We start from the raw sequence: 18,451 nt of genomic DNA on the forward strand, positions 1-18,451 counted from the left end.
TTTTAGTCATTGGAGATATATATTTTTTTTCTAGAGTTTTCTTCATCAGTGCCTATGATGATTTTATAACATGATGTTTGTCAATTATCCAAACATAGTTGAACATCTTTCTTACCAAGTAATAAACAAAAAGCTTTTCTTCTTTTCTAAAGTGCACATTTACCAAGTAAGAGTATAAGCGTTTCTCCTTTTTCTATTGTTAATTTTGACGTTTGTGGTCTCTCTCCGTTGTGTTTAGTCATTGGAGATATATTTTTTTTTCTAGAGTTTTCTTCATCAGTGTCTATGATGATTTTATAACATGATGTTTGTCGATTATCCAAACATAGTAGAACATCTTCCTTACCAAGTAATAGAAAAAGGTTTTCCTTCTTTCCTAAAGTGCACATTTACCAAGTAAATGTGGAGATTATAAAAAACTTTTATGCTATGATTCACAATCAATTTGATTCAACAATGGAACCAAATACTTTGCTAAGCAAGGAGTTCACAAGGAACAACTGTTTTGGGCAAAACTGTAAGATGGGCTAGGAACAAATGAATGGGTTGCTGGCTTTTTTTTTTGATCAATAACACTTTCATTAATTCATCAATAGAAGATTTACAAAAGGAAGACAAACATGCTTATCTTCCAAGAGCAACAAAGAACCTCAAGAAAAGGAAAAAAGAAAGAGAAAAGAAAGAAAACACACTAAAGTTACAGCTTGGCCCAAAAAAGTGAATCCCTTTCTGCCCCTTGTTTAGCTAAACCGTCAGCTAGGGAATTAGCCGATCTTTTAACCCAACGTATCTTAACTTCCATCGCCCGCACCAGCCACTTGAATTTCCTCCTCTCATTATTGTACTTCCATAAGCCATTGTGATCTTTAAGCAGCCACCCTATCACCACCTCTGAATTCCCTTCAATTAAGAGTTTCCTGATGTTCAATTCCTTAGCTTTTTTTGGACTCCTTCCATAACTGCAAAGATCTCAGCTCTAAGGGAGTCACCCACTCCAATTGGGCCTGAGAACATGGCAGAAATGACCCCATTTCCATCCCTAAAAACACCCCCAATCCCCGATTGTCCCGGATTTCCCTTGCTACACCCATCAAAGTTTAGTTTCATGAATCCACTAGGTGGAGGGGTCCAAGCCACACTCATTACTGACTTAGTTTGTGTGCAACTTGCAATTTCACCCCACTTCCTCAACATGTCATCCACAGTGTAATCTGTGAAAAGCTCCAAAGATTTCAGCCACTGTACCGCCCTAATATGAATGATAGCCCTCAGATCTACTACTCCTCTCTGAGCTTCTGAGAATATCCTGGAGTTTCTTTCTTCCCAAAGTGTCCAACATACTGCAGCCCTTAGTCCTCTCCACATTGTCCTTCCCCTTTTTATCTGCCACCTGAAAAAAGAAGGGGAAAAAAGGCCTTGCAAGTCTGATGGGGGGGTTCCAGCAACAACCAAATAGGGACAAAGCCCATTCCCAATTTGACCTCGCAAAATGGCAAGACACCAGTAGGTGAAGACCAGTCTCCCCATCCGCTTTACAGAGAACACACCACTGAGGTGACAAACAAGTAATGGGTTGCTGACTTTAACCAGCTTTGCTTTGTACATTTTAATTTTATAAATGAAAGAAACTTCTAATTGCTGATCCAAAAAAAAAAGTAACCAAATGCTTTGAAAATGATCTTAGCAGTTTTTTTTAATAACAACATGGTGTTCTCTATCCCCCAATTCCGGACAGCCCTGGGTTACCTAGGCTGCTGCCATCAAAGTTTAATTTAATAACACCTCCAGGAGGCTTCCACTCCACCAAAGGCTTAGATCTCACAGCAGAACTTTTGGCAATTTTCTCCCAATTCCTTTATAGATCATCAAAGGTAAAAGGTTGAAACAGGTCCAGTGACTTTGCCCAACTTATAGCCTTATATTTTGGTCCTATTGGTTTGGGAGATTCAGTTAATGTAGAAATCCAAGCTGCTCTAAAAGGAGTAGAGATTTCTAAGGAGCTGGGGATGGAACACTTAATCATTGAAGGTGACTAAAAGAGCCAGAGGCTGCAGCCTGGTTCTACAGAGGGACTTTGAGAAGGTTCAGATGGTTAACATCAAACATATCGGTCACAGCTCAGTGGGAAAGAAGATCGGCAGATGGGTTGGTAGATTCTTTAGCTAAATAAGGGGTACATAGGAATCAGCTTTTTTGGGCTCAGCTGTAAGCTTTATGATATAGTTTAGAGGTGGCACCTCACACCTCTTTGTGGGATTTTGTAATGTATCCTTTGCATTCTTTTTAAAAAAATCATTATTGTCTATAAAAAAAACATGGTGTTATCTATCATAGTTCTCTATGTTTAGTAGAATGTAAGAACTGGTATTATATGGTAGTCATTCATGGTTTGCTTTTTCTATGAAGGTTCCTCATTACTATCAGGTATAATAGGTACTTATTATAAGTTTATAACTTAATTAACCAAATCCCATCTATTGTTTATCAACTTCAAGTTACTTGTTTCTTTAAGTTTTCCTTTTTTTTGATCAGCATTAAATTTTTGTAATTATCATCCCATTTCTGTTCCTCTTCAGGTATTATGGCCTATGTGTTTTATACATGTTGGGGCCCTTATCCTTATTTATTGAAGTTGTACCCCAAAGCCATTAGGGTGTCTCCTTGGGATATGCTTTAACTAGAAAAGCTACCCAAAAAAAAACTAGAAAAGCTACAAATTTCTAGATCTTGGCTACTAGGAAACATTATGTTACCATGAATATACTTTCTTTGAACAATTGTTCTCTAGGGCTTCTCTTTAGCACTGTTACCCAAGGTTCAAAATTTCATCATGTATTGGGGTGTATTGGGTTTATCGTATTGTACTGGCCACACCCCAATATAATAGGTGTTTGGGTTTTTTGATTTTTTAGGGGGTAGGCAATCCTAAGACCGACCTTGTGAGGTTTTGGAAAAAAACCTAAAAAAGGGGATCATGTGGTCCAAAGTATTGGGGTGTCTTGATACTTTGAACATTGCTGTTACCTTGATATGGCAAGGATACGGCTGGATATGGTATTGATTATGAAGTTAACTCTAAGATTTGAAGTATTTGACACAATATGACAACCTTATGGGGTATCCAGGTGTCATAGTTCTTTAGAGGAGAATGGTTTGGAAGTGTCACCCTATCCCTGTTTCTCTTCTTGTTCCTCACTTTGTTTCTGTCTCTTCTGGTAGTTATAGTTCTCCTGAAATTCAATCTCCTCAAGAGTTGAAGGTGTATACTAGGCACTTCAAGAAGGGAAAGGAAGTGGCAGCCATATCTTGTCTTCCTTAGCAGTTAGCAGTTGAAGTCTTTGTGCCAAATCCTACCCCATCGATCCTTTTAGTGTTGAGCTTCTTGATTTAGATATTGTTATTGCTCTTAAGAAAGCATATAGGAAATGTACTAGGCATCTTATTTCTCAGTTTATTTTATGTTCTCGTTTGTTTCCATATTGGGCTTTCATTACTTATATTTTTATCAAGGCTCTCGCTGAACTTGAATGGAAGGTAGCTATTATAGATGATATTACAACTCTAGTGAAGAATAAGTGAACAACACATGAGAGCTGGTAGAGATCCCCAAAGGATAGGAATTAGTAGGGTGCAAGTAGGCCTTTCATAGTGAAATATAAAAGTTGATGGTCCATATATATATATATAAGCAAGGCTGGTAGATTGATCTCCACTTTACACTTGTTGCTGATGTTCTTAGTAGATTGATTTCCAAAGCAGATGTGGAGGGCCAAATAAAGGGTTGGAGAATAGGGAGGAGAGGCATTTCAGTAACTCACCTTCAGTTTGCTGATGATATTGTTATTTTCTGTGAAGGGAATGATTTAAGCAAGGCTGACAACCTTAATAATTTAATAAGAGCCTTTGAGCTTGCCTCCAACTTGAGGATAAACTTTGATAAAATTTGTGTGGCTAGAGTAAATATGGAGGATTGGGAGATAGAATCCATTGTAGGGTGTTTAGGTTGCACCACCTCTTCTTGTCCTTTGACTTACTTAGTTCTCTCCTTAGGAGCTAACCCTAAAGAAAGTAGTTTCTGGGCTCCTATTGTGGAGAAATTTGATAAATGCTTGGCGGTCTGGAAAAAGAACTACATCTCAATAGGGGGTAGGGTGACTGATTAGGGCCACACTTGCCACACTTGCCAACCTACTTCCTTTTAGTTTTCAGGATTCCCCCAAGGGAGGCTAAGAAACTGGAAAAGGTAATGGGGGACTTTTTGTGGGAACCAAGAGAGGTGAAAAAGGACCATCTAGTTAGATGGGAGATAGTTAATAAACCTAAGGAACAAAGGGGCCTAGGGATAGGGAACATAGTGCAGAAGAATGAAGCCCTCCTAGGGAAGTGGTTATGGAGATGGATGACCTCGGGAGAGAGAGAGATTATGGCATGAGGTGGTGTCTAGTATTCATGGCTGCTGAGTAAATGGTTGGGATGCCGGGATATCTCGTCGAGCTACCCTTACAACACCTTGGAAGGCTATACATGGTATTCTCCCTCGCTTCCTTAGGTTTATCAAGTATGATGCTTGCTCTGGTGATTCTATTTGGTTTTGGGAGGATGTTTGGGTGGGTAATCAACCCCTCAAAGATCAGTTCCCCTTGCTTTACTCTTTCTCTCTCCGTTAACAAAAATGAGCCAATTGCAAATTTTCTTTTGAACCCATTTATTCCCATGTCTTTAAACTGGACTTTGGATTTCGTAGGGGATTAAGGGATGGTGAGTTGATTTGTGTCACTGAGCTACTTCATTTACTTGAGTCAGTCTTTTTGGACTCCACACCTTTTGATCAAAGAGTTTGGACTCCTCTTCCAAAAGGTACCTTTACTTGTGCTTCTTTTCTAAAATCCCTCAGTTCCAACCCTAATTCTCGAGTGTTCCCCTTTAACGAAGTTTGGGCGCAACCTATTCCTCCGAAAATTGCTGTATTCTGCTGGGAAGTCTACTACGGGAAAATCAATACTTTGGAAAACTTGCAGAAAAAGAGACCCTTTCTTTGTCTTTCCCCGAATTGGTGTTCCTTGTGTAAGGCCCAAAATGAGGACTGTTTCTATTTACTGATCTCCTGCTCCTTTGCTACAGCCTTATGGAGTTGGAGCCTTAGTTTATTTGGAGGTAGGTGGTCTCCGTCATCTGATGTGAGTTTGTTATTTAACCCATCTATTTTTGTATGGCACACTAGAGGAGGCAAGTTCATGTGGAAATGTATCAGGGCAGCCACCTTATGGACTCTCTGGGAGGAAAGGAATGCAAGAGTCTTCTTAGAGAAGGAAAGAAGCTTGGATGAAGTGAAGGACTGTATTCTAACAAGAGCAATACATTGGCTGAAAACCTTGGATATATTTGCTGATTTCTCTTTTGATGACCTGTCGAAGAATTGGTTAGTAATAGCTAATACTTCTACAAAGAAGAATAGAAGTTTGTTAGAATGGGATCCGCCTCCAGAAGGTGTCATCAAGTTAAATTTTGATGGGAGCAGCCAAGGTAACCTTGGGCCTTCAGGTATAGGGGGTGTCTTGAGGAATAAGGGTAGCAACATCATCTTCTTATTCTTAGGACTGGTGGGAGTGGGGGGCTCTACAAGGGCAGAAATACTAGCTGCTGTACAAGGAATTCAGATCGCTAACCAGCTTGGGGTGGAACATCTCCTAGTTGAAGGGGACTCTCAGGTGGTAACAAGGTGGCTTCTAAACCCGGATGCTACTATTTGGGGCTACAAAGACATCATCAAAAAAGTAAGGTGGTTAACCAGTAATATGAGAGTTGAGGTAAAATGGGTAACCAGGTCAGCTAATACTATGGCTGATTCTTTGGCCAAACAAGGGGTTTCCAGGGAGGATCTTTTTTGTGCTACATTGTAACTTGTTCTAGTATATTGGAAAGTTGTACTTAACTAGCTTGGAGAGGTTGCATCTTGTGCCTCTCCTTGGGGACATTGTACTATTTATCATTGATGATTAATAAATTTCTTTCAATTATAAAAAAAAAGCAAGGCTGGTAGTAAATGGATACACTCAAATGTATTGGATTGATTATACAAAGACTTTCATGCCAGTGGCAAAGATTAGCTTTGTATGGGTATTACTTTCTATTGTTGCTAATCAGTCTTGGTCTTTGTATCAATTAGATGTTAAGAATGCTTTTTACATGGGACTTGCAAGAAGTGTATATGTTGCTCCCAATAAAAAAGTTGACATGTTGCTTCCTCTTTGTCTTATACCTCGAGAACATGAAGGCAAGGTGTATGCTATATACTTAAAGGGGATGTTTGGTATCATTACCATTTTCTTAGACAATGACCAAACCTTGGAATTTCGTAAAGTAACTTTGGGTTCTGTGCATATTCTATATTCCTATTTGGTGCCAGCTAGACACCATTAGGTGCCACATAGGCAAAAAGGTGAAAACGTTGTTTCCATTGCGAAAAATGTCAAAATGATGCTTTCTCCAAAAAATTGCTTTCACAGAATCCAAGGCATTCAATGTTGCTTGAAATGGCTTGAAAACACTCAACCAAACAAGAAAAAGTGAGGGAGAGAGCAAAATGCCTACATGGTGCTTACATAGCGGAAATGCCTTGGAAAAATGACTTTGGTGCCAAACACCTTTGAAATCTATGGGCTGAAATAATTATCCAGAGCTTGGATAATTGGAAAGAATCTGTTTGCATACTAATTGGTTGTAGGGTTTGTTTAACACGATTCTTGTATTGTTTTGGGAAATACATTCTTGAGTGCTTTGATATAGAAATGGGCTAGTAATTCATAAGAGAGTTTGTCTTTCCATTTAGATATTTGTTGGGTTGTTAAATCCAAGTTTTGATTGCTTTTCTTGATATAGATTTTTGGACTTTGTGATTAATATAGGCAAATGTGGTTTTCAAACTTAGAGTGGCGACTTGACTCAAACTTTCCTTACCTAACCAAATTTTGTTTTCTTTCATATATATATAGACACACACACACATACATACATATAAATCAAACTGATAACCAAGTGGCAGTTTGTTGGATGCATTTACAGTTTAATTTCAAATCGTTATATTATAGGATTTAAAACCCGGGGTTAAAGATATTTTCGAGTGATGATTGAAAGCAGGTCAAATGATATATAATTATATATCATATATAGTGAGCCTAAAACCATTCAATTATTCATAAAAAGCACCAAACTGACCAAACCACCCAAATCGGCCTGACTTAAGCTGATATGGTCGGTTTCCAAAGTTTTTCGGTCGGTTTTTGTTCATTAATATCCATTAACCAACTGGTTGGTCTGGTTTCACTTCATAAGTATATAAACTGACAATAATCTGAACCAGATCAATTATATTTAGTGTATTAATAGTCTAGTATTAGTAGACAAAAAGTAGCATGCCAGGGAAAGCGTAAAGCTGTATCAACAATAATAGTCTTGGTATTAGTAGGCAAAAAGTAGTATTAGTAGTTGACAACAGTGTTTTAAAACGTGGAGGCGTGATGCAAGGCGTTCCACTACCTAGAGGCACGAGGCATAGTTCAGAATGTAAGAGGCGTAAGCCTCCTGAACACTAGGAGGCGTAAGCCTCCTTAAGGTGTGCATGAGATGCATGAGGCATACACCTCTTGAAAAAAACGTATGAGGCACACGCCTCTTTCACCTGAGGCTTATGCCTCAGAGGTGTTAGCGCCTCTGGCATGCGCCTCAGGGCATTTTGGGGGTGCCTTGCCATGAGGCGCACCTCCAGGCGTACACCTCTCATGCCTTTTAAAACACTGGTCAACAGTCAAAAATTATTCTTCAACCAAAAATAAAAAAGCTGTAGCATGTGAGGGAGAAAAAGAAATTCAAATTGTCAAATGTCATTCCTATTTCATTTAAAGTGTAAAGCTTAGCATAGGCATAGACTGTTAGTGTCAATAGTCAATAGGTTACAGGCTGTTAGGCTCATTTTTCCAGTCAATAAGCTTTGTCAACAGTTGGTTGGGTTTAAACCGACCAAACCAAGAAACTGGCTACTCATTTTTCAAGTCAGTTTTTATGTTGGATTTTGATTATTTTAACCGTGTACTACTGGGATTAGATTGTTTTTGATGGGTGAACAATCTTGGCTGTCTATTTCTTAGAGTTGTCCTAAGTTCACTTGTTGGCACTTTTATATAAGCTGTTATGAAGACAAGATCTACATTATCACATTTAAAGGAGCTAAGAGAGGGTCTGGGTATAATCCCTAGATACAGAAAAAGGAGAAAGGTTCAAAGCATGTGCCATTCAATCATGGCTGTAGTTTGCATCTTTTGTTTGCTTGTAATTGATTCTATCATTACCATTGAGGTTAAATAAGAGGTTGCTGTGATTTGTTCTAGGTTTTTTTTTTGTTATTGCTTTGTTTGCAGATCATGGCTTCAGATCCAACAATTTGAATCTGGGTTTTATGACAACTTCGTTTAGAGGTACTCTTCCTGTGATAATGTGTACTTTGATTTGAACTTACCATTTAAGGTTTTGTACTATTACCTGGTTTCTGGGCCTGTGTTACTTGCAATCTTATATTACATTCTACTGTGAATCAGTTGGACTAAAGGAGCGAGCATTGGGTGGCACAGTGATGATAATAGGCCTTATCTAAAACAACGTGACTTTGCGGTGTGTACATAAATTTTTGAAGATATTTCACATGCTAGAGCTGCTTAGTTTTGTGTTTTGGCATATAATTGGACCACCATTTTAACTGAAATAAGAAGTATGCCGATTTTGCTAGACCTCTTCTTTCATGCCTATGTAGTTGTCTTCATGATGTTTTGATCTCCTGGTCCCAGCTTTTATGTATTTCATGACATGCATGCTTTGGATCTAGCTATTGGCCTATTGAAAAGAAAGAGAAACCTTAGTTCACACGATGAGTCTTGTGCCAAGTATGAGATGTACCTCTTGCAGCTGAATTCAATTTTATATTCAAATTTCTTGATCTTTGGTATTCAAATTCCTCTAAATTTCTTTGTTTTCCCCTTCCTTTTTCTTATTTGAGCTTCTAGACTCTTTGATCTCAATATATTTTTTGTTATGGATTGCATCTTTCTTGTTAGTAATTTTTTTCACTATTTCTATTCATATGGCTGGGCTTAATTAGCAATTGGTAATGGCATGAATATCTTATTTTGATTGCTTTTCCTACTTTCATTGGTTTCGGCACAATTTTGGCTGTATAGGATTGGATTCTACATATCAAAGTTGGATAATTTCCAAACTTCCAGATAGAAGCTCCTTGTATTGGCATGGGAATATGGCATTAGACATGGCAGAGTGTTTCTTATTCTTTTAGGCATGTTGCTTGTCCAAAATTTAAGCATCTATTGACTTTTCTGAAGAAATAACAGAAATATACCTCCTCTCATTGGGTAGAAATGGACATTTCTCTATGAAATACATGACATACTTTTTTGTTGATAATTGAAAATTTGGATTCATTAATGTGGAGGGAAGGGAGTTGGAGTCTATTGCTGCCTGCTTAGAATGCCCTATTTCTTCTTGGCCTTTGACCTATCTAGGACTTCCCCTAGGTGCAAATCCAAAGGAAAGTAGGTTTTGGAACCCAGTGGTAGAGAAGTTTGAAAAAAATCTAGTGACTTGGAAAAATAACTATATCTCTCTGGGGGGTAGAATAACTTTGATTAGGGCCACACTCGCAAACTTACCCATCTACTTTTTGTCTGTTTTTAGGATACCTGTTAGGGAAGCCAAAAAATAGAAAAGTTGATGAGGGATTTTTTGTGGGAGCCAGGTGTAGAGAAAAATGATCATTTGATTAGATGGGAGGTGGTGAGTTGAAGCAAGGAACAAGGGGGCTTAGGGTTAGGGAACCTGGTAAATAAGAATGAAGCTCTTCTGGGCAAGTGGTTATGGAGGTGGCCTCTGGAAAGAGAGAGATTGTAGCACGAGGTGGTGGCTAATACCCATGGCTGTTCTGAATCTGGTTGGGATGCTGGGGTATCTCGACGGGCCACACTCACTACACCTTGGAAGGCGATTTTTGGCATCTCTAAAATTTCTCAAGTTCGTAAGGTATGATGTCTGCAATGGTAATTCTGTGCTTTTTTGGGATGATGTTTGGGTGGGCAACCAACCATTAAAAGACCTCTTTCCCTTCCTTTTTTTCTATTTCCCTCTATAAAAAGGAGCCTGTTTCAAGGTTTCTTTCTCCTCCTATTCTCCCATTGTCTCTTAACTGGGATTTTGGGTTCTGTAGAGGGTTGAGGGATGAGGAATTGGTTTCTGCCTCTGAGCTCTTACTTTTACTTGATTCTGTTTGTTTGGACCCTCCTAAACTAGATAGAAGAATTTGGTCTTTGACCTCAAGTGCCTTCTTTTGTTCTTCCTTCTTTAAGTCCCTATGCCCTACTCCTTCCCCTTTGTTGTTCCCAGTTAAAGAAGTATTGTCAAGGCCAATTCCACCTAAAATTGCTGGTTGTTGTTAGGAAGTGTATTATGGTAAAATTAATACTGTGTACAATGTACAGAAAAAGAGACCTTATTCATGCTTGTCCCTCAATTGGTGCATTTTATGTAAAGTGCAAAATGAGGACTGTTGGCACCTACTGATTTCTTGCTCTCTTACAATAAATATTTGGAATTGGGTTTTTATGCTGTTTTGGGTACAAGTGGAACCTGCCTCTTAAAGTAAATCTGCTTTTTCATCTACTCCTTCCCCTTTGTTGTTCCCAGTTAAAGAAGTATGGTCAAGAAGTATGTTCCCAGTTAAGGAACTTGTCCCCCAATTGGTGCATTTTATGTAAAGTGCAGAATGAGGACTGTTATCACCTACTGATTTCTTGCTCTTTTACAGTAAATATTTGGAATTGGGTTTTTATGTTGTTTTGGGTATAGGTGGAACCTACCTCCTGAAGTAAATCTGCTTTTTGATCCGTCTTTTTTTGGTTGGCCAACAAAGAGAGGGAAAGTAATGTGAAAATGTATTAGGGCAGCCCTCTTATGGACCAGTTGGGAGGAAAGAAATGCTAGAATTTTCTAGGAGAAGGAGAGAAGCATTGCTGAAATAAAGGATTTTATACTGACAAGGGCAACTCTTTGGCTAAAAACTACTGATCTCTTTGTGGATTGCTCTAGTGATGACCTTAGAAGGAGTTGGGCAGCAGTCGCCTCCACCTCATCCAAGAAAAATAGAACACGAGCAAGTTGGTTACCCCCTCCAGAAGGAGTTGTAAAGTTGAACTCTGATAGGAGCAGTCAAGGTAATCCAGGACCTTCGGGTATAGGAGGGATCTTGAGGAATAAGGATGGCAACATTCTGTCCTTATTCTCAGGTCCAATGGGTTATGGAGACTCTACAAGGGCTGAGATATTAGCTGTGGTACAAGGACAACAGATTTCCAACCAACTTGGAGTGACTAATTTGATAGTTGAAGGAGACTCAAAGGTGATAGTTGGATGGATGTTGGACCCAGAAACTGCTGTTTGGGGATATAGGGGCATCATCAAAAAAGTCAAATGGCTTACGAGAACCATGTCAGTTAGCTTTTAGTGGGTTGGTAGATCGGTAAATGCTTTGGCAGATTCTTTAGCTAAACAAGGGGCTTCAAGGGATTCTCTGTTTTTGGCTATTTTGTAACTGTAATCTGAAAAGAGTTGGGTTTGGAACCACCTTTAAAGGGAGGTAACACCTCGTGCCTCCTCTTAGGGTGCTTCATGCTTGTACTATTTCTATCTCTATTTAATAAAATACTATTCATTCATAAAAAAAAAACTTGGATTCATTAAACAAACATAATAGAACTTTACAAGCTTCTTTACAGTGGATTAACTTCCAAAGTCTTCACATGATAGAGTGCAACTTCTGTATGTAGATTGGTGGGTTGGGTCCTGTAAGGGTTGCTATTTAACCAAGACCTATAACTTAGAAGAAACAAATCAAGATAAGGAAAAACCTTCCTCCTGCAATTAAAAATGTTACTTGTCTCATGTGCATGCATTGTGAAAGTAGTCAAGTTATTTACAGCATTTCACAGGTTTCTTATGCATGTGCAAACTGGAGGTGAGAGTCAACCACCTGGTCCTTAAATTACATTTTCAGCATGACATATTAGGTAAGCAAGAGTTCAAGAAGCCAAGAAGCCAGATGGGTTGCTATTTAACCAAGACCTATAACTTAGAAGAAACAAATCAAGATAAGGAAAAACCTTCCTCCTGCAATTAAAAATGTTACTTGTCTCATGTGCATGCATTGTGAAAGTAGTCAAGTTATTTACAGCATTTCACAGGTTTCTTATGCATGTGCAAACTGGAGGTGAGAGTCAACCACCTGGTCCTTAAATTACATTTTCAGCATGACATATTAGGTAAGCAAGAGTTCAAGAAGCCAAGAAGCCAGATGGGTTGCTATTTAACCAAGACCTATAACTTAGAAGAAACAAATCAAGATAAGGAAAAACCTTCCTCCTGCAATTAAAAATGTTACTTGTCTCATGTGCATGCATTGTGAAAGTAGTCAAGTTATTTACAGCATTTCACAGGTTTCTTATGCTTGTGCAAACTGGAGGTGAGAGTCAACCACCTGGTCCTTAAATCACATTTTCAGCATGACATATTAGGTAAGCAAGAGTTCAAGGTTGTCCTCATAAGACAGAAGACAACCTTGTCTAATTCCTTTAGAGCATCCAAGAAGCCAGATGGGGATCCATGCACAAAGACAAAAGAAAAAAAAAGAGCCAAGTACAGCCAGCCCCTAATGCACCTACACCATGCATGATCAAATCCTCTAAAACGAATTGTGTATAGAGGATGTTGTGGTTCAACCTCTTGTATCCATTTACTGCATGTGAATACCCATATTTGCAACTAGCAAGCCACCCCTGGCTTAGCCACATGACAAAGTCAGCTTCCCTGAACCAGTGTTATCAAAGTGTCAACTAGTTGACCAACTAGTCAGTTTCTTGCTAGACCAACTCCATCACTAACTAGATCAATAGCCTTGATGTAGTCGCCTGGGACCAAGGTTAAAAGTATTGATACTATATGCCCTGGTTCAGGATCTGTAAACATGTTAGTCTATGACTTGTGCCTCCAGTTGGGGGGTATTGATTGTAAATTTATTTGTTTTTTGCTTTATCTAATGAAATTTCTATACTCATTGAGAGATTAGCAAGTATGGGGCAGTCTCAGAGCTCTTCCTGCAAAGAAAACACATGTTAGGGGACGAACTCCATATTGGCCTTTTTCTTTGAATAACATTGTCATTTATGTAGTGTTACTTGTTCAGTATTGTGTCTTAGGGTCAATGCGGTCTTTTTTCCAGTCTATGTTTTCCCTAATATAATAAGATGAGGGGCTAGTGCCTACTCACTTTTTTGGCTCCCAAACTTTCTCTTCTCTTGTCTTTCTTCCTTGAAACTGAATCAGACAACATGGTATCAGAGAAGGGTTTCTGATTATACTGATTGACTCTTTCACTCTTTCCCCTTCTCCTTTGATCTGCAGATTAATAAACATGTCAAGGAAGTGATCTGAAATTTCAGAAGTTTCCAAGCTAGGCCACAAATGATCACCCCTGCTGTTAACTCTCTTTTTTTCATACTTGCAGTTGTTTGCTATGGTTTTCTTGAGTCTTATATGTGCAATCTTTCTTCTTCCAACAATCTATTAAGTGTTATTACAAAGTCAATGTTTTCAATAATTTACTCCAAATTCTTTAGACTTTTCAAATATCTCCGAAAAATTAGTGAAACATCCCAAAATTTCCTCATTTCTTCATGGATAAACATCCATTGATATTGAGATTAGAAACCATGGTTCGAATGGAAGTGGTCTATTTATAAATTTTGTGCTTATCTACATATAACATCCTCTTATGCATATCTATGCTTCTATGAGACAATACAATATCTCAAATTGTGTCAATCTAATAGACTATCTTGTTCAAGTGGTCTCTAATTCTTTATTTACACTGAAATAGTTTTCTTGTGTCTGAGGGTAAAAGGTAGTCTGCTATTTGAATACTCATGGAAAGGATTTCAAAGGTGGACTTTTCCACTTTCAAGATGGGGAACCTTCAACCATTGTTCCCATGGCTGGAGTAAGTGGCAATTTGTTAGTATATGTTCTGCTGTATACATGTTAGAGAGTATGCTGGGTCACTAATTATTATGTCTTGGTATTATATCAGGATGTTGTGATGTACACAGCTGACAGTCAGAATATTCATTCCGTTGACGAGGTAGTTTCTGTAGATTCATTCATCTCATCCATCTAGAATATGCATTTATATTTTTGAAGTGGCACCTTTTTAATTGTGGGGTATGATAACCTGATACCATCTATAAGTGGGTTTTGTATTGTTTTGAAAACTTTATTTTATTGCATGTCATAGAGGCAATGAAATTGCCTAAGTGGAAGGAGGTTATGGCCTAGAAGATGAAACACCCTCATCAAAACATTTAACATGGGAATTCATTCACTTGCCTCAAGGCAAGCAATGATCAGTTATAAAAGGTTATGTAATGTGAAGTACAGCATATGGATAGTTCAATTGAAAGATGCAAATCTTGAAATGTGGCAAAGGTATACACATAAACCTACAACATTGATTATTAGGGTACCTTTGCTTTGGTGGCTAAGATGAACTCTATTCGGGTAATTCTATCTCTAGTAGCCCACTACTCTTGACCTTTAATATCAATTGGATGGTAAAAATTAAAGAAAAAACTTTCCTCAATTGTAATTTAGAAGAGGTGTATGTCAAATTGCCACTTTGTGTGACTCTCTTAGATAGTCAAGGGAAAGCATGCAGACTCAAGAAACCCATCTATGGCATTAATCAATCTCCTAGGGTATGGTCTGATAGATTCAGAGGATCTGTCCAAAAGATTTAGTTTTGTATATTCTCATGCTGATCAAACTCTCTTAATAAAGTGGGTAAAGGTTCTCTTACCATGTTGATAGTGCACATAGATGACATAGTGGTTAAAGGGGATAGTCTTACTGACCTCACTATATTGAAGGCATCACTGCATTAGAGATTGAGATAATGGAAAATTATTTTTTGGTATCAAGGTAGCATGGTCTAAGAAAGAGATATTTGTCTCACAAAGAAAGTGTCTTAGGTCTTTTTGAGGAAACAAGGAGGCTGGGGCCAGACTAGCTAAGACTCAGATAGATCCAAACCATAAGTTGGGGGCTAAGTATGGGGAAGTTCTCCTTGATACAGAAATGTATCAGACCTTGGTGGGTTGGCTACTGTACCTTTGCTTCACTCACTTAGATATTTCCTATACCTTAAGTGTGTCAGCCAATTCATATACCAGCCTAGGACCTCCCATATGCAAGCAGTAGATAGGATCTTAATTTACTTGAAAGGCAGTACGGACAAGGGACTGCTGTATTTCAACAACCATGGTCATCTTAACTCTTGAGGTAGAAGTTTATACTGATGTTGATTGAGCTGGATCCATAGAGGATGGGGGGATCTATTTCTAGCTACTCTACTTTTGTTGATGGCAATATTGCTTCATAGAGAATAGAAGGCAGAGGTATAAGAATACGTGTAACCAATTTTGGGTTGGTAGAAATGTATACCAAGGATGTCAAAGATCCTTCCAATCCGGCAAGCCTAGGGTTTCCAGGAGGAGCTGCCATCCAACAAACTGTTTCTTGACCTCCTAGCAACAGGTGGGAATGGGGTAGCTCTATCAAGATTAACAACAGGAGATGAGTGTAGGATTTTTTGGATGTCTTCCATAGGAGATTCCTTAAAATTGTTTGGCACTAAGCCTTGTTAAATTCCTAATTATTATTATATTTTGATTGGAAACGGTAACTTCATTAAAGAGAGTTCAAAGCCCAACTGTCAACCCCAAAAATAGGGTGTTGACCCAAACTACAATTTAATTACAACACTGCTCAAAACATGTTCTCCCTAACAGTCCCTTGTTTTGCTAATGTATCCGCTAACCCATTAGCTGACCTTCTTGTCCACTTGAAAAACACACCAATCTCCCTTGTTATGCCAAGTATTTCCCTTATCAACTGTCTATGTTGCCAGGCTCCCAAGCAACCTGACTGCATCCATCCAATTAGCAACTTAGAATCTCCTTCTATTTCAATTTGATGCAACCCCAGCTGTTTGGCATATCCTACACCTTGAAGCAAAGTGATCACCTCTACTCTCAAGGAAAATCTCTCACTCCTATTGGTCCCGAAAGCATAACTATTTTTGTTCCTTATCCATCTCTAAATGCTCCTAATTATGAACAAATTATTTCTTACATTTTAAGTATATTAGAAAATAATCATTATGAAGATAAAAAGATTAATATGAAGCCTTGTATTTGATTTCATTTAGAGTAAAAGAGGGGATGGGAGAAATATTCTCAATACTCTGCCTATGCATGCTATTTCTTTTGGTAGTAAAATAAAAGGAATTTTATTAAGAAAGAATAAAGTATAATAAAGGTGATAAGATATCACCCACTAAAAACAAGCAAAAGACCCAAGAGAAAAACCAAACTCCCAAACCCAAAAACAGAAGAAAGGATAAATTTGACTTCAGAACCTCAGAATATTAACCCCCAAACTCGCTTCCAAAACAAAACACCCTCACTAACCGGTACAACAATGCCCATCAAACAGAAAATTTCCCTCAGTAGAGAACTCAAGACTGTCAATAATTATATCAAGAGTTTTTGGTGTCCAAAGGATACTGTAGTTCTAGCTCCTGAAACATTCTTCTAGTGTATTCTTCCCCTCCTAAAACCAATAAGCTCAACTGCTTGCTCACTTGGACACCAGTTTCCACCGTCTTTTCCACATCCACCTTTTTCTGAACTTTTCAAACTGTCAAATTCCACTTCTTCTTCCTCTTCAGCTTCATCAACTTCTTCCAACCATCCTCTTCCTCCGACAGCACCCCTTCTCTTGACAAAACCTCTTCAGTGGGGACTTCTAAATTATCAACCTCAACACCGCTGACTGGAGGGCAGCTTGATAAATCCTCAGCAATAGTGTCTCTGATCAAGTAGGCTTTGTTCTTCACTAGGGGTGGCAGTGAGCCGAGCTTTTCACGAGCTGCTCGAGCTCGGCTCGGCTCGGTTTCAGCCGAGCTCGAGCCCAATTCAGTGGCTCAATTATTAAACGAGCCGAGCTCGAGCCTACTAGAGCTTGGCTTGTGAGGCTCGTGAGCCGGCTAGAATATATATATATATAATAAAATTATTATAGTTATTAATTATTATAATTCTTAATTTTTAAATATAAAATAAAAAAATTATATATATAATTTTTATTTTATAAAATATTTTTATAAAATATAAAACGAGCTGAACAGAGCCTTCTAGAATAGTCTCGAGCCGAGCTTGAGCTTGGTACTATTTGGCTCGGCTCAGCTCGAATCCACCCCTATTCTTCACCTTTTACCTTCTATAGACTCTCTTGAATTGCTACTTGGGCCTGCACTTATGAGTTCATCTTTCAACCTAGAGAATACCTTGGTGATGTGAATTAGATGCCTAGTGTTGTTGTTCTTCGTCTTCTTAGAAATTACTGATAAATTCAGAAGGGATTTATGTTGTTTTAATGCCCCAAGTTTCCTTGTTCCCTGCACTTTCCTTCCAAGATCTCTGCCTAATTTCCCCACTATGACTTCTGAGAAAACTACCTCTTCTTTCTCAGACTCCTTACCAGCTTGAGAAACTACAATGTCTCCCTCAAAACTTTCAGAACTCTGCTCTGAGTTCAAAGAACCATCCGAAAGGGAAGTAGCGCCATTCTTTCGCGAGCACACTTCTGCCGTAGTAACTTGACTTTCTTGCACTAACTCTTCCTCAACCATAATCAAGGGAGAACCAGGCTCTTTCTCTCTGCCACAATCAGGCTGCAAATTCTCTTGTTCCACTCCCTCTGAAGTTGTGAGAAAGCTCTGGCTCTATTCTTTCCCACGGAAAACATACACAGAAACTAGACCAGATTCATTGCTTCTGTCCATCACTTCTATCTCTTGAATAGGGCCTTTCAAAAGAGGACAAACCTGTCCAAGATTCATATTGATGACACTCTTTTCTTGATTAAATTTTGTTACCACCCAGTCCCAAACCTCATTGACCTTCCTATTTTTCAAACCATTGCTTTTGGATTCCCCCTAGTAATCAGTTTTCTGCGGCCTAAGGAATTCCTGGAACTCAATCACAGGGATGTTGCTCTTCCTGAAACGGTGTGTCTCCATTTTCTTTCCAATGGGATCCTCACAATGAGAAGAGGATAGGTCATAAGATGGGTTTACCGAAACAGCACTGCTTAAGTTGGCCACGTGATTTGTAAAAGAGATATCTGGGACAGTCTCCAATCCCTTCGGCCCAATCCTTACCTGCCCAGGAGACTTGAGAGATCTATTACAAGTAGAGGGGGCCATACATGTTGTCATGTATATTAA

General features: G+C 38.6%; 1 protein-coding gene across 8 annotated transcripts in view; it reads left to right on the forward strand.

Moving 5' to 3' along the window:
* Nucleotides 1-18,451, forward strand: part of LOC104607266 (2-oxoglutarate (2OG) and Fe(II)-dependent oxygenase superfamily protein) — a 50,342-nt gene that overhangs the window by 13,898 nt on the left and 17,993 nt on the right. For 7 of the 8 annotated variants that reach the window (XR_016085654.1, XM_088903764.1, XM_010272868.3 and 4 more), the window contains exons 4-6: nt 8,592-8,664; nt 14,009-14,104; nt 14,195-14,245. Coding sequence is in view for 7 of the 8 variants with exons in the window: in XM_088903764.1 (XP_088759890.1) it covers nt 8,592-8,664; nt 14,009-14,104; nt 14,195-14,245 (220 nt within the window). In the remaining variant the exon portion in view is untranslated. The remainder of the gene's footprint in view (nt 1-8,591; nt 8,665-14,008; nt 14,105-14,194; nt 14,246-18,451) is intronic. The other variant, XM_088903763.1, reaches the window with a different exon arrangement.

This window comes from Nelumbo nucifera, chromosome 4 (assembly GCF_055504915.1).
Source record: "Nelumbo nucifera cultivar China Antique chromosome 4, China Antique-T2T, whole genome shotgun sequence".
NCBI lineage: Eukaryota > Viridiplantae > Streptophyta > Magnoliopsida > Proteales > Nelumbonaceae > Nelumbo > Nelumbo nucifera.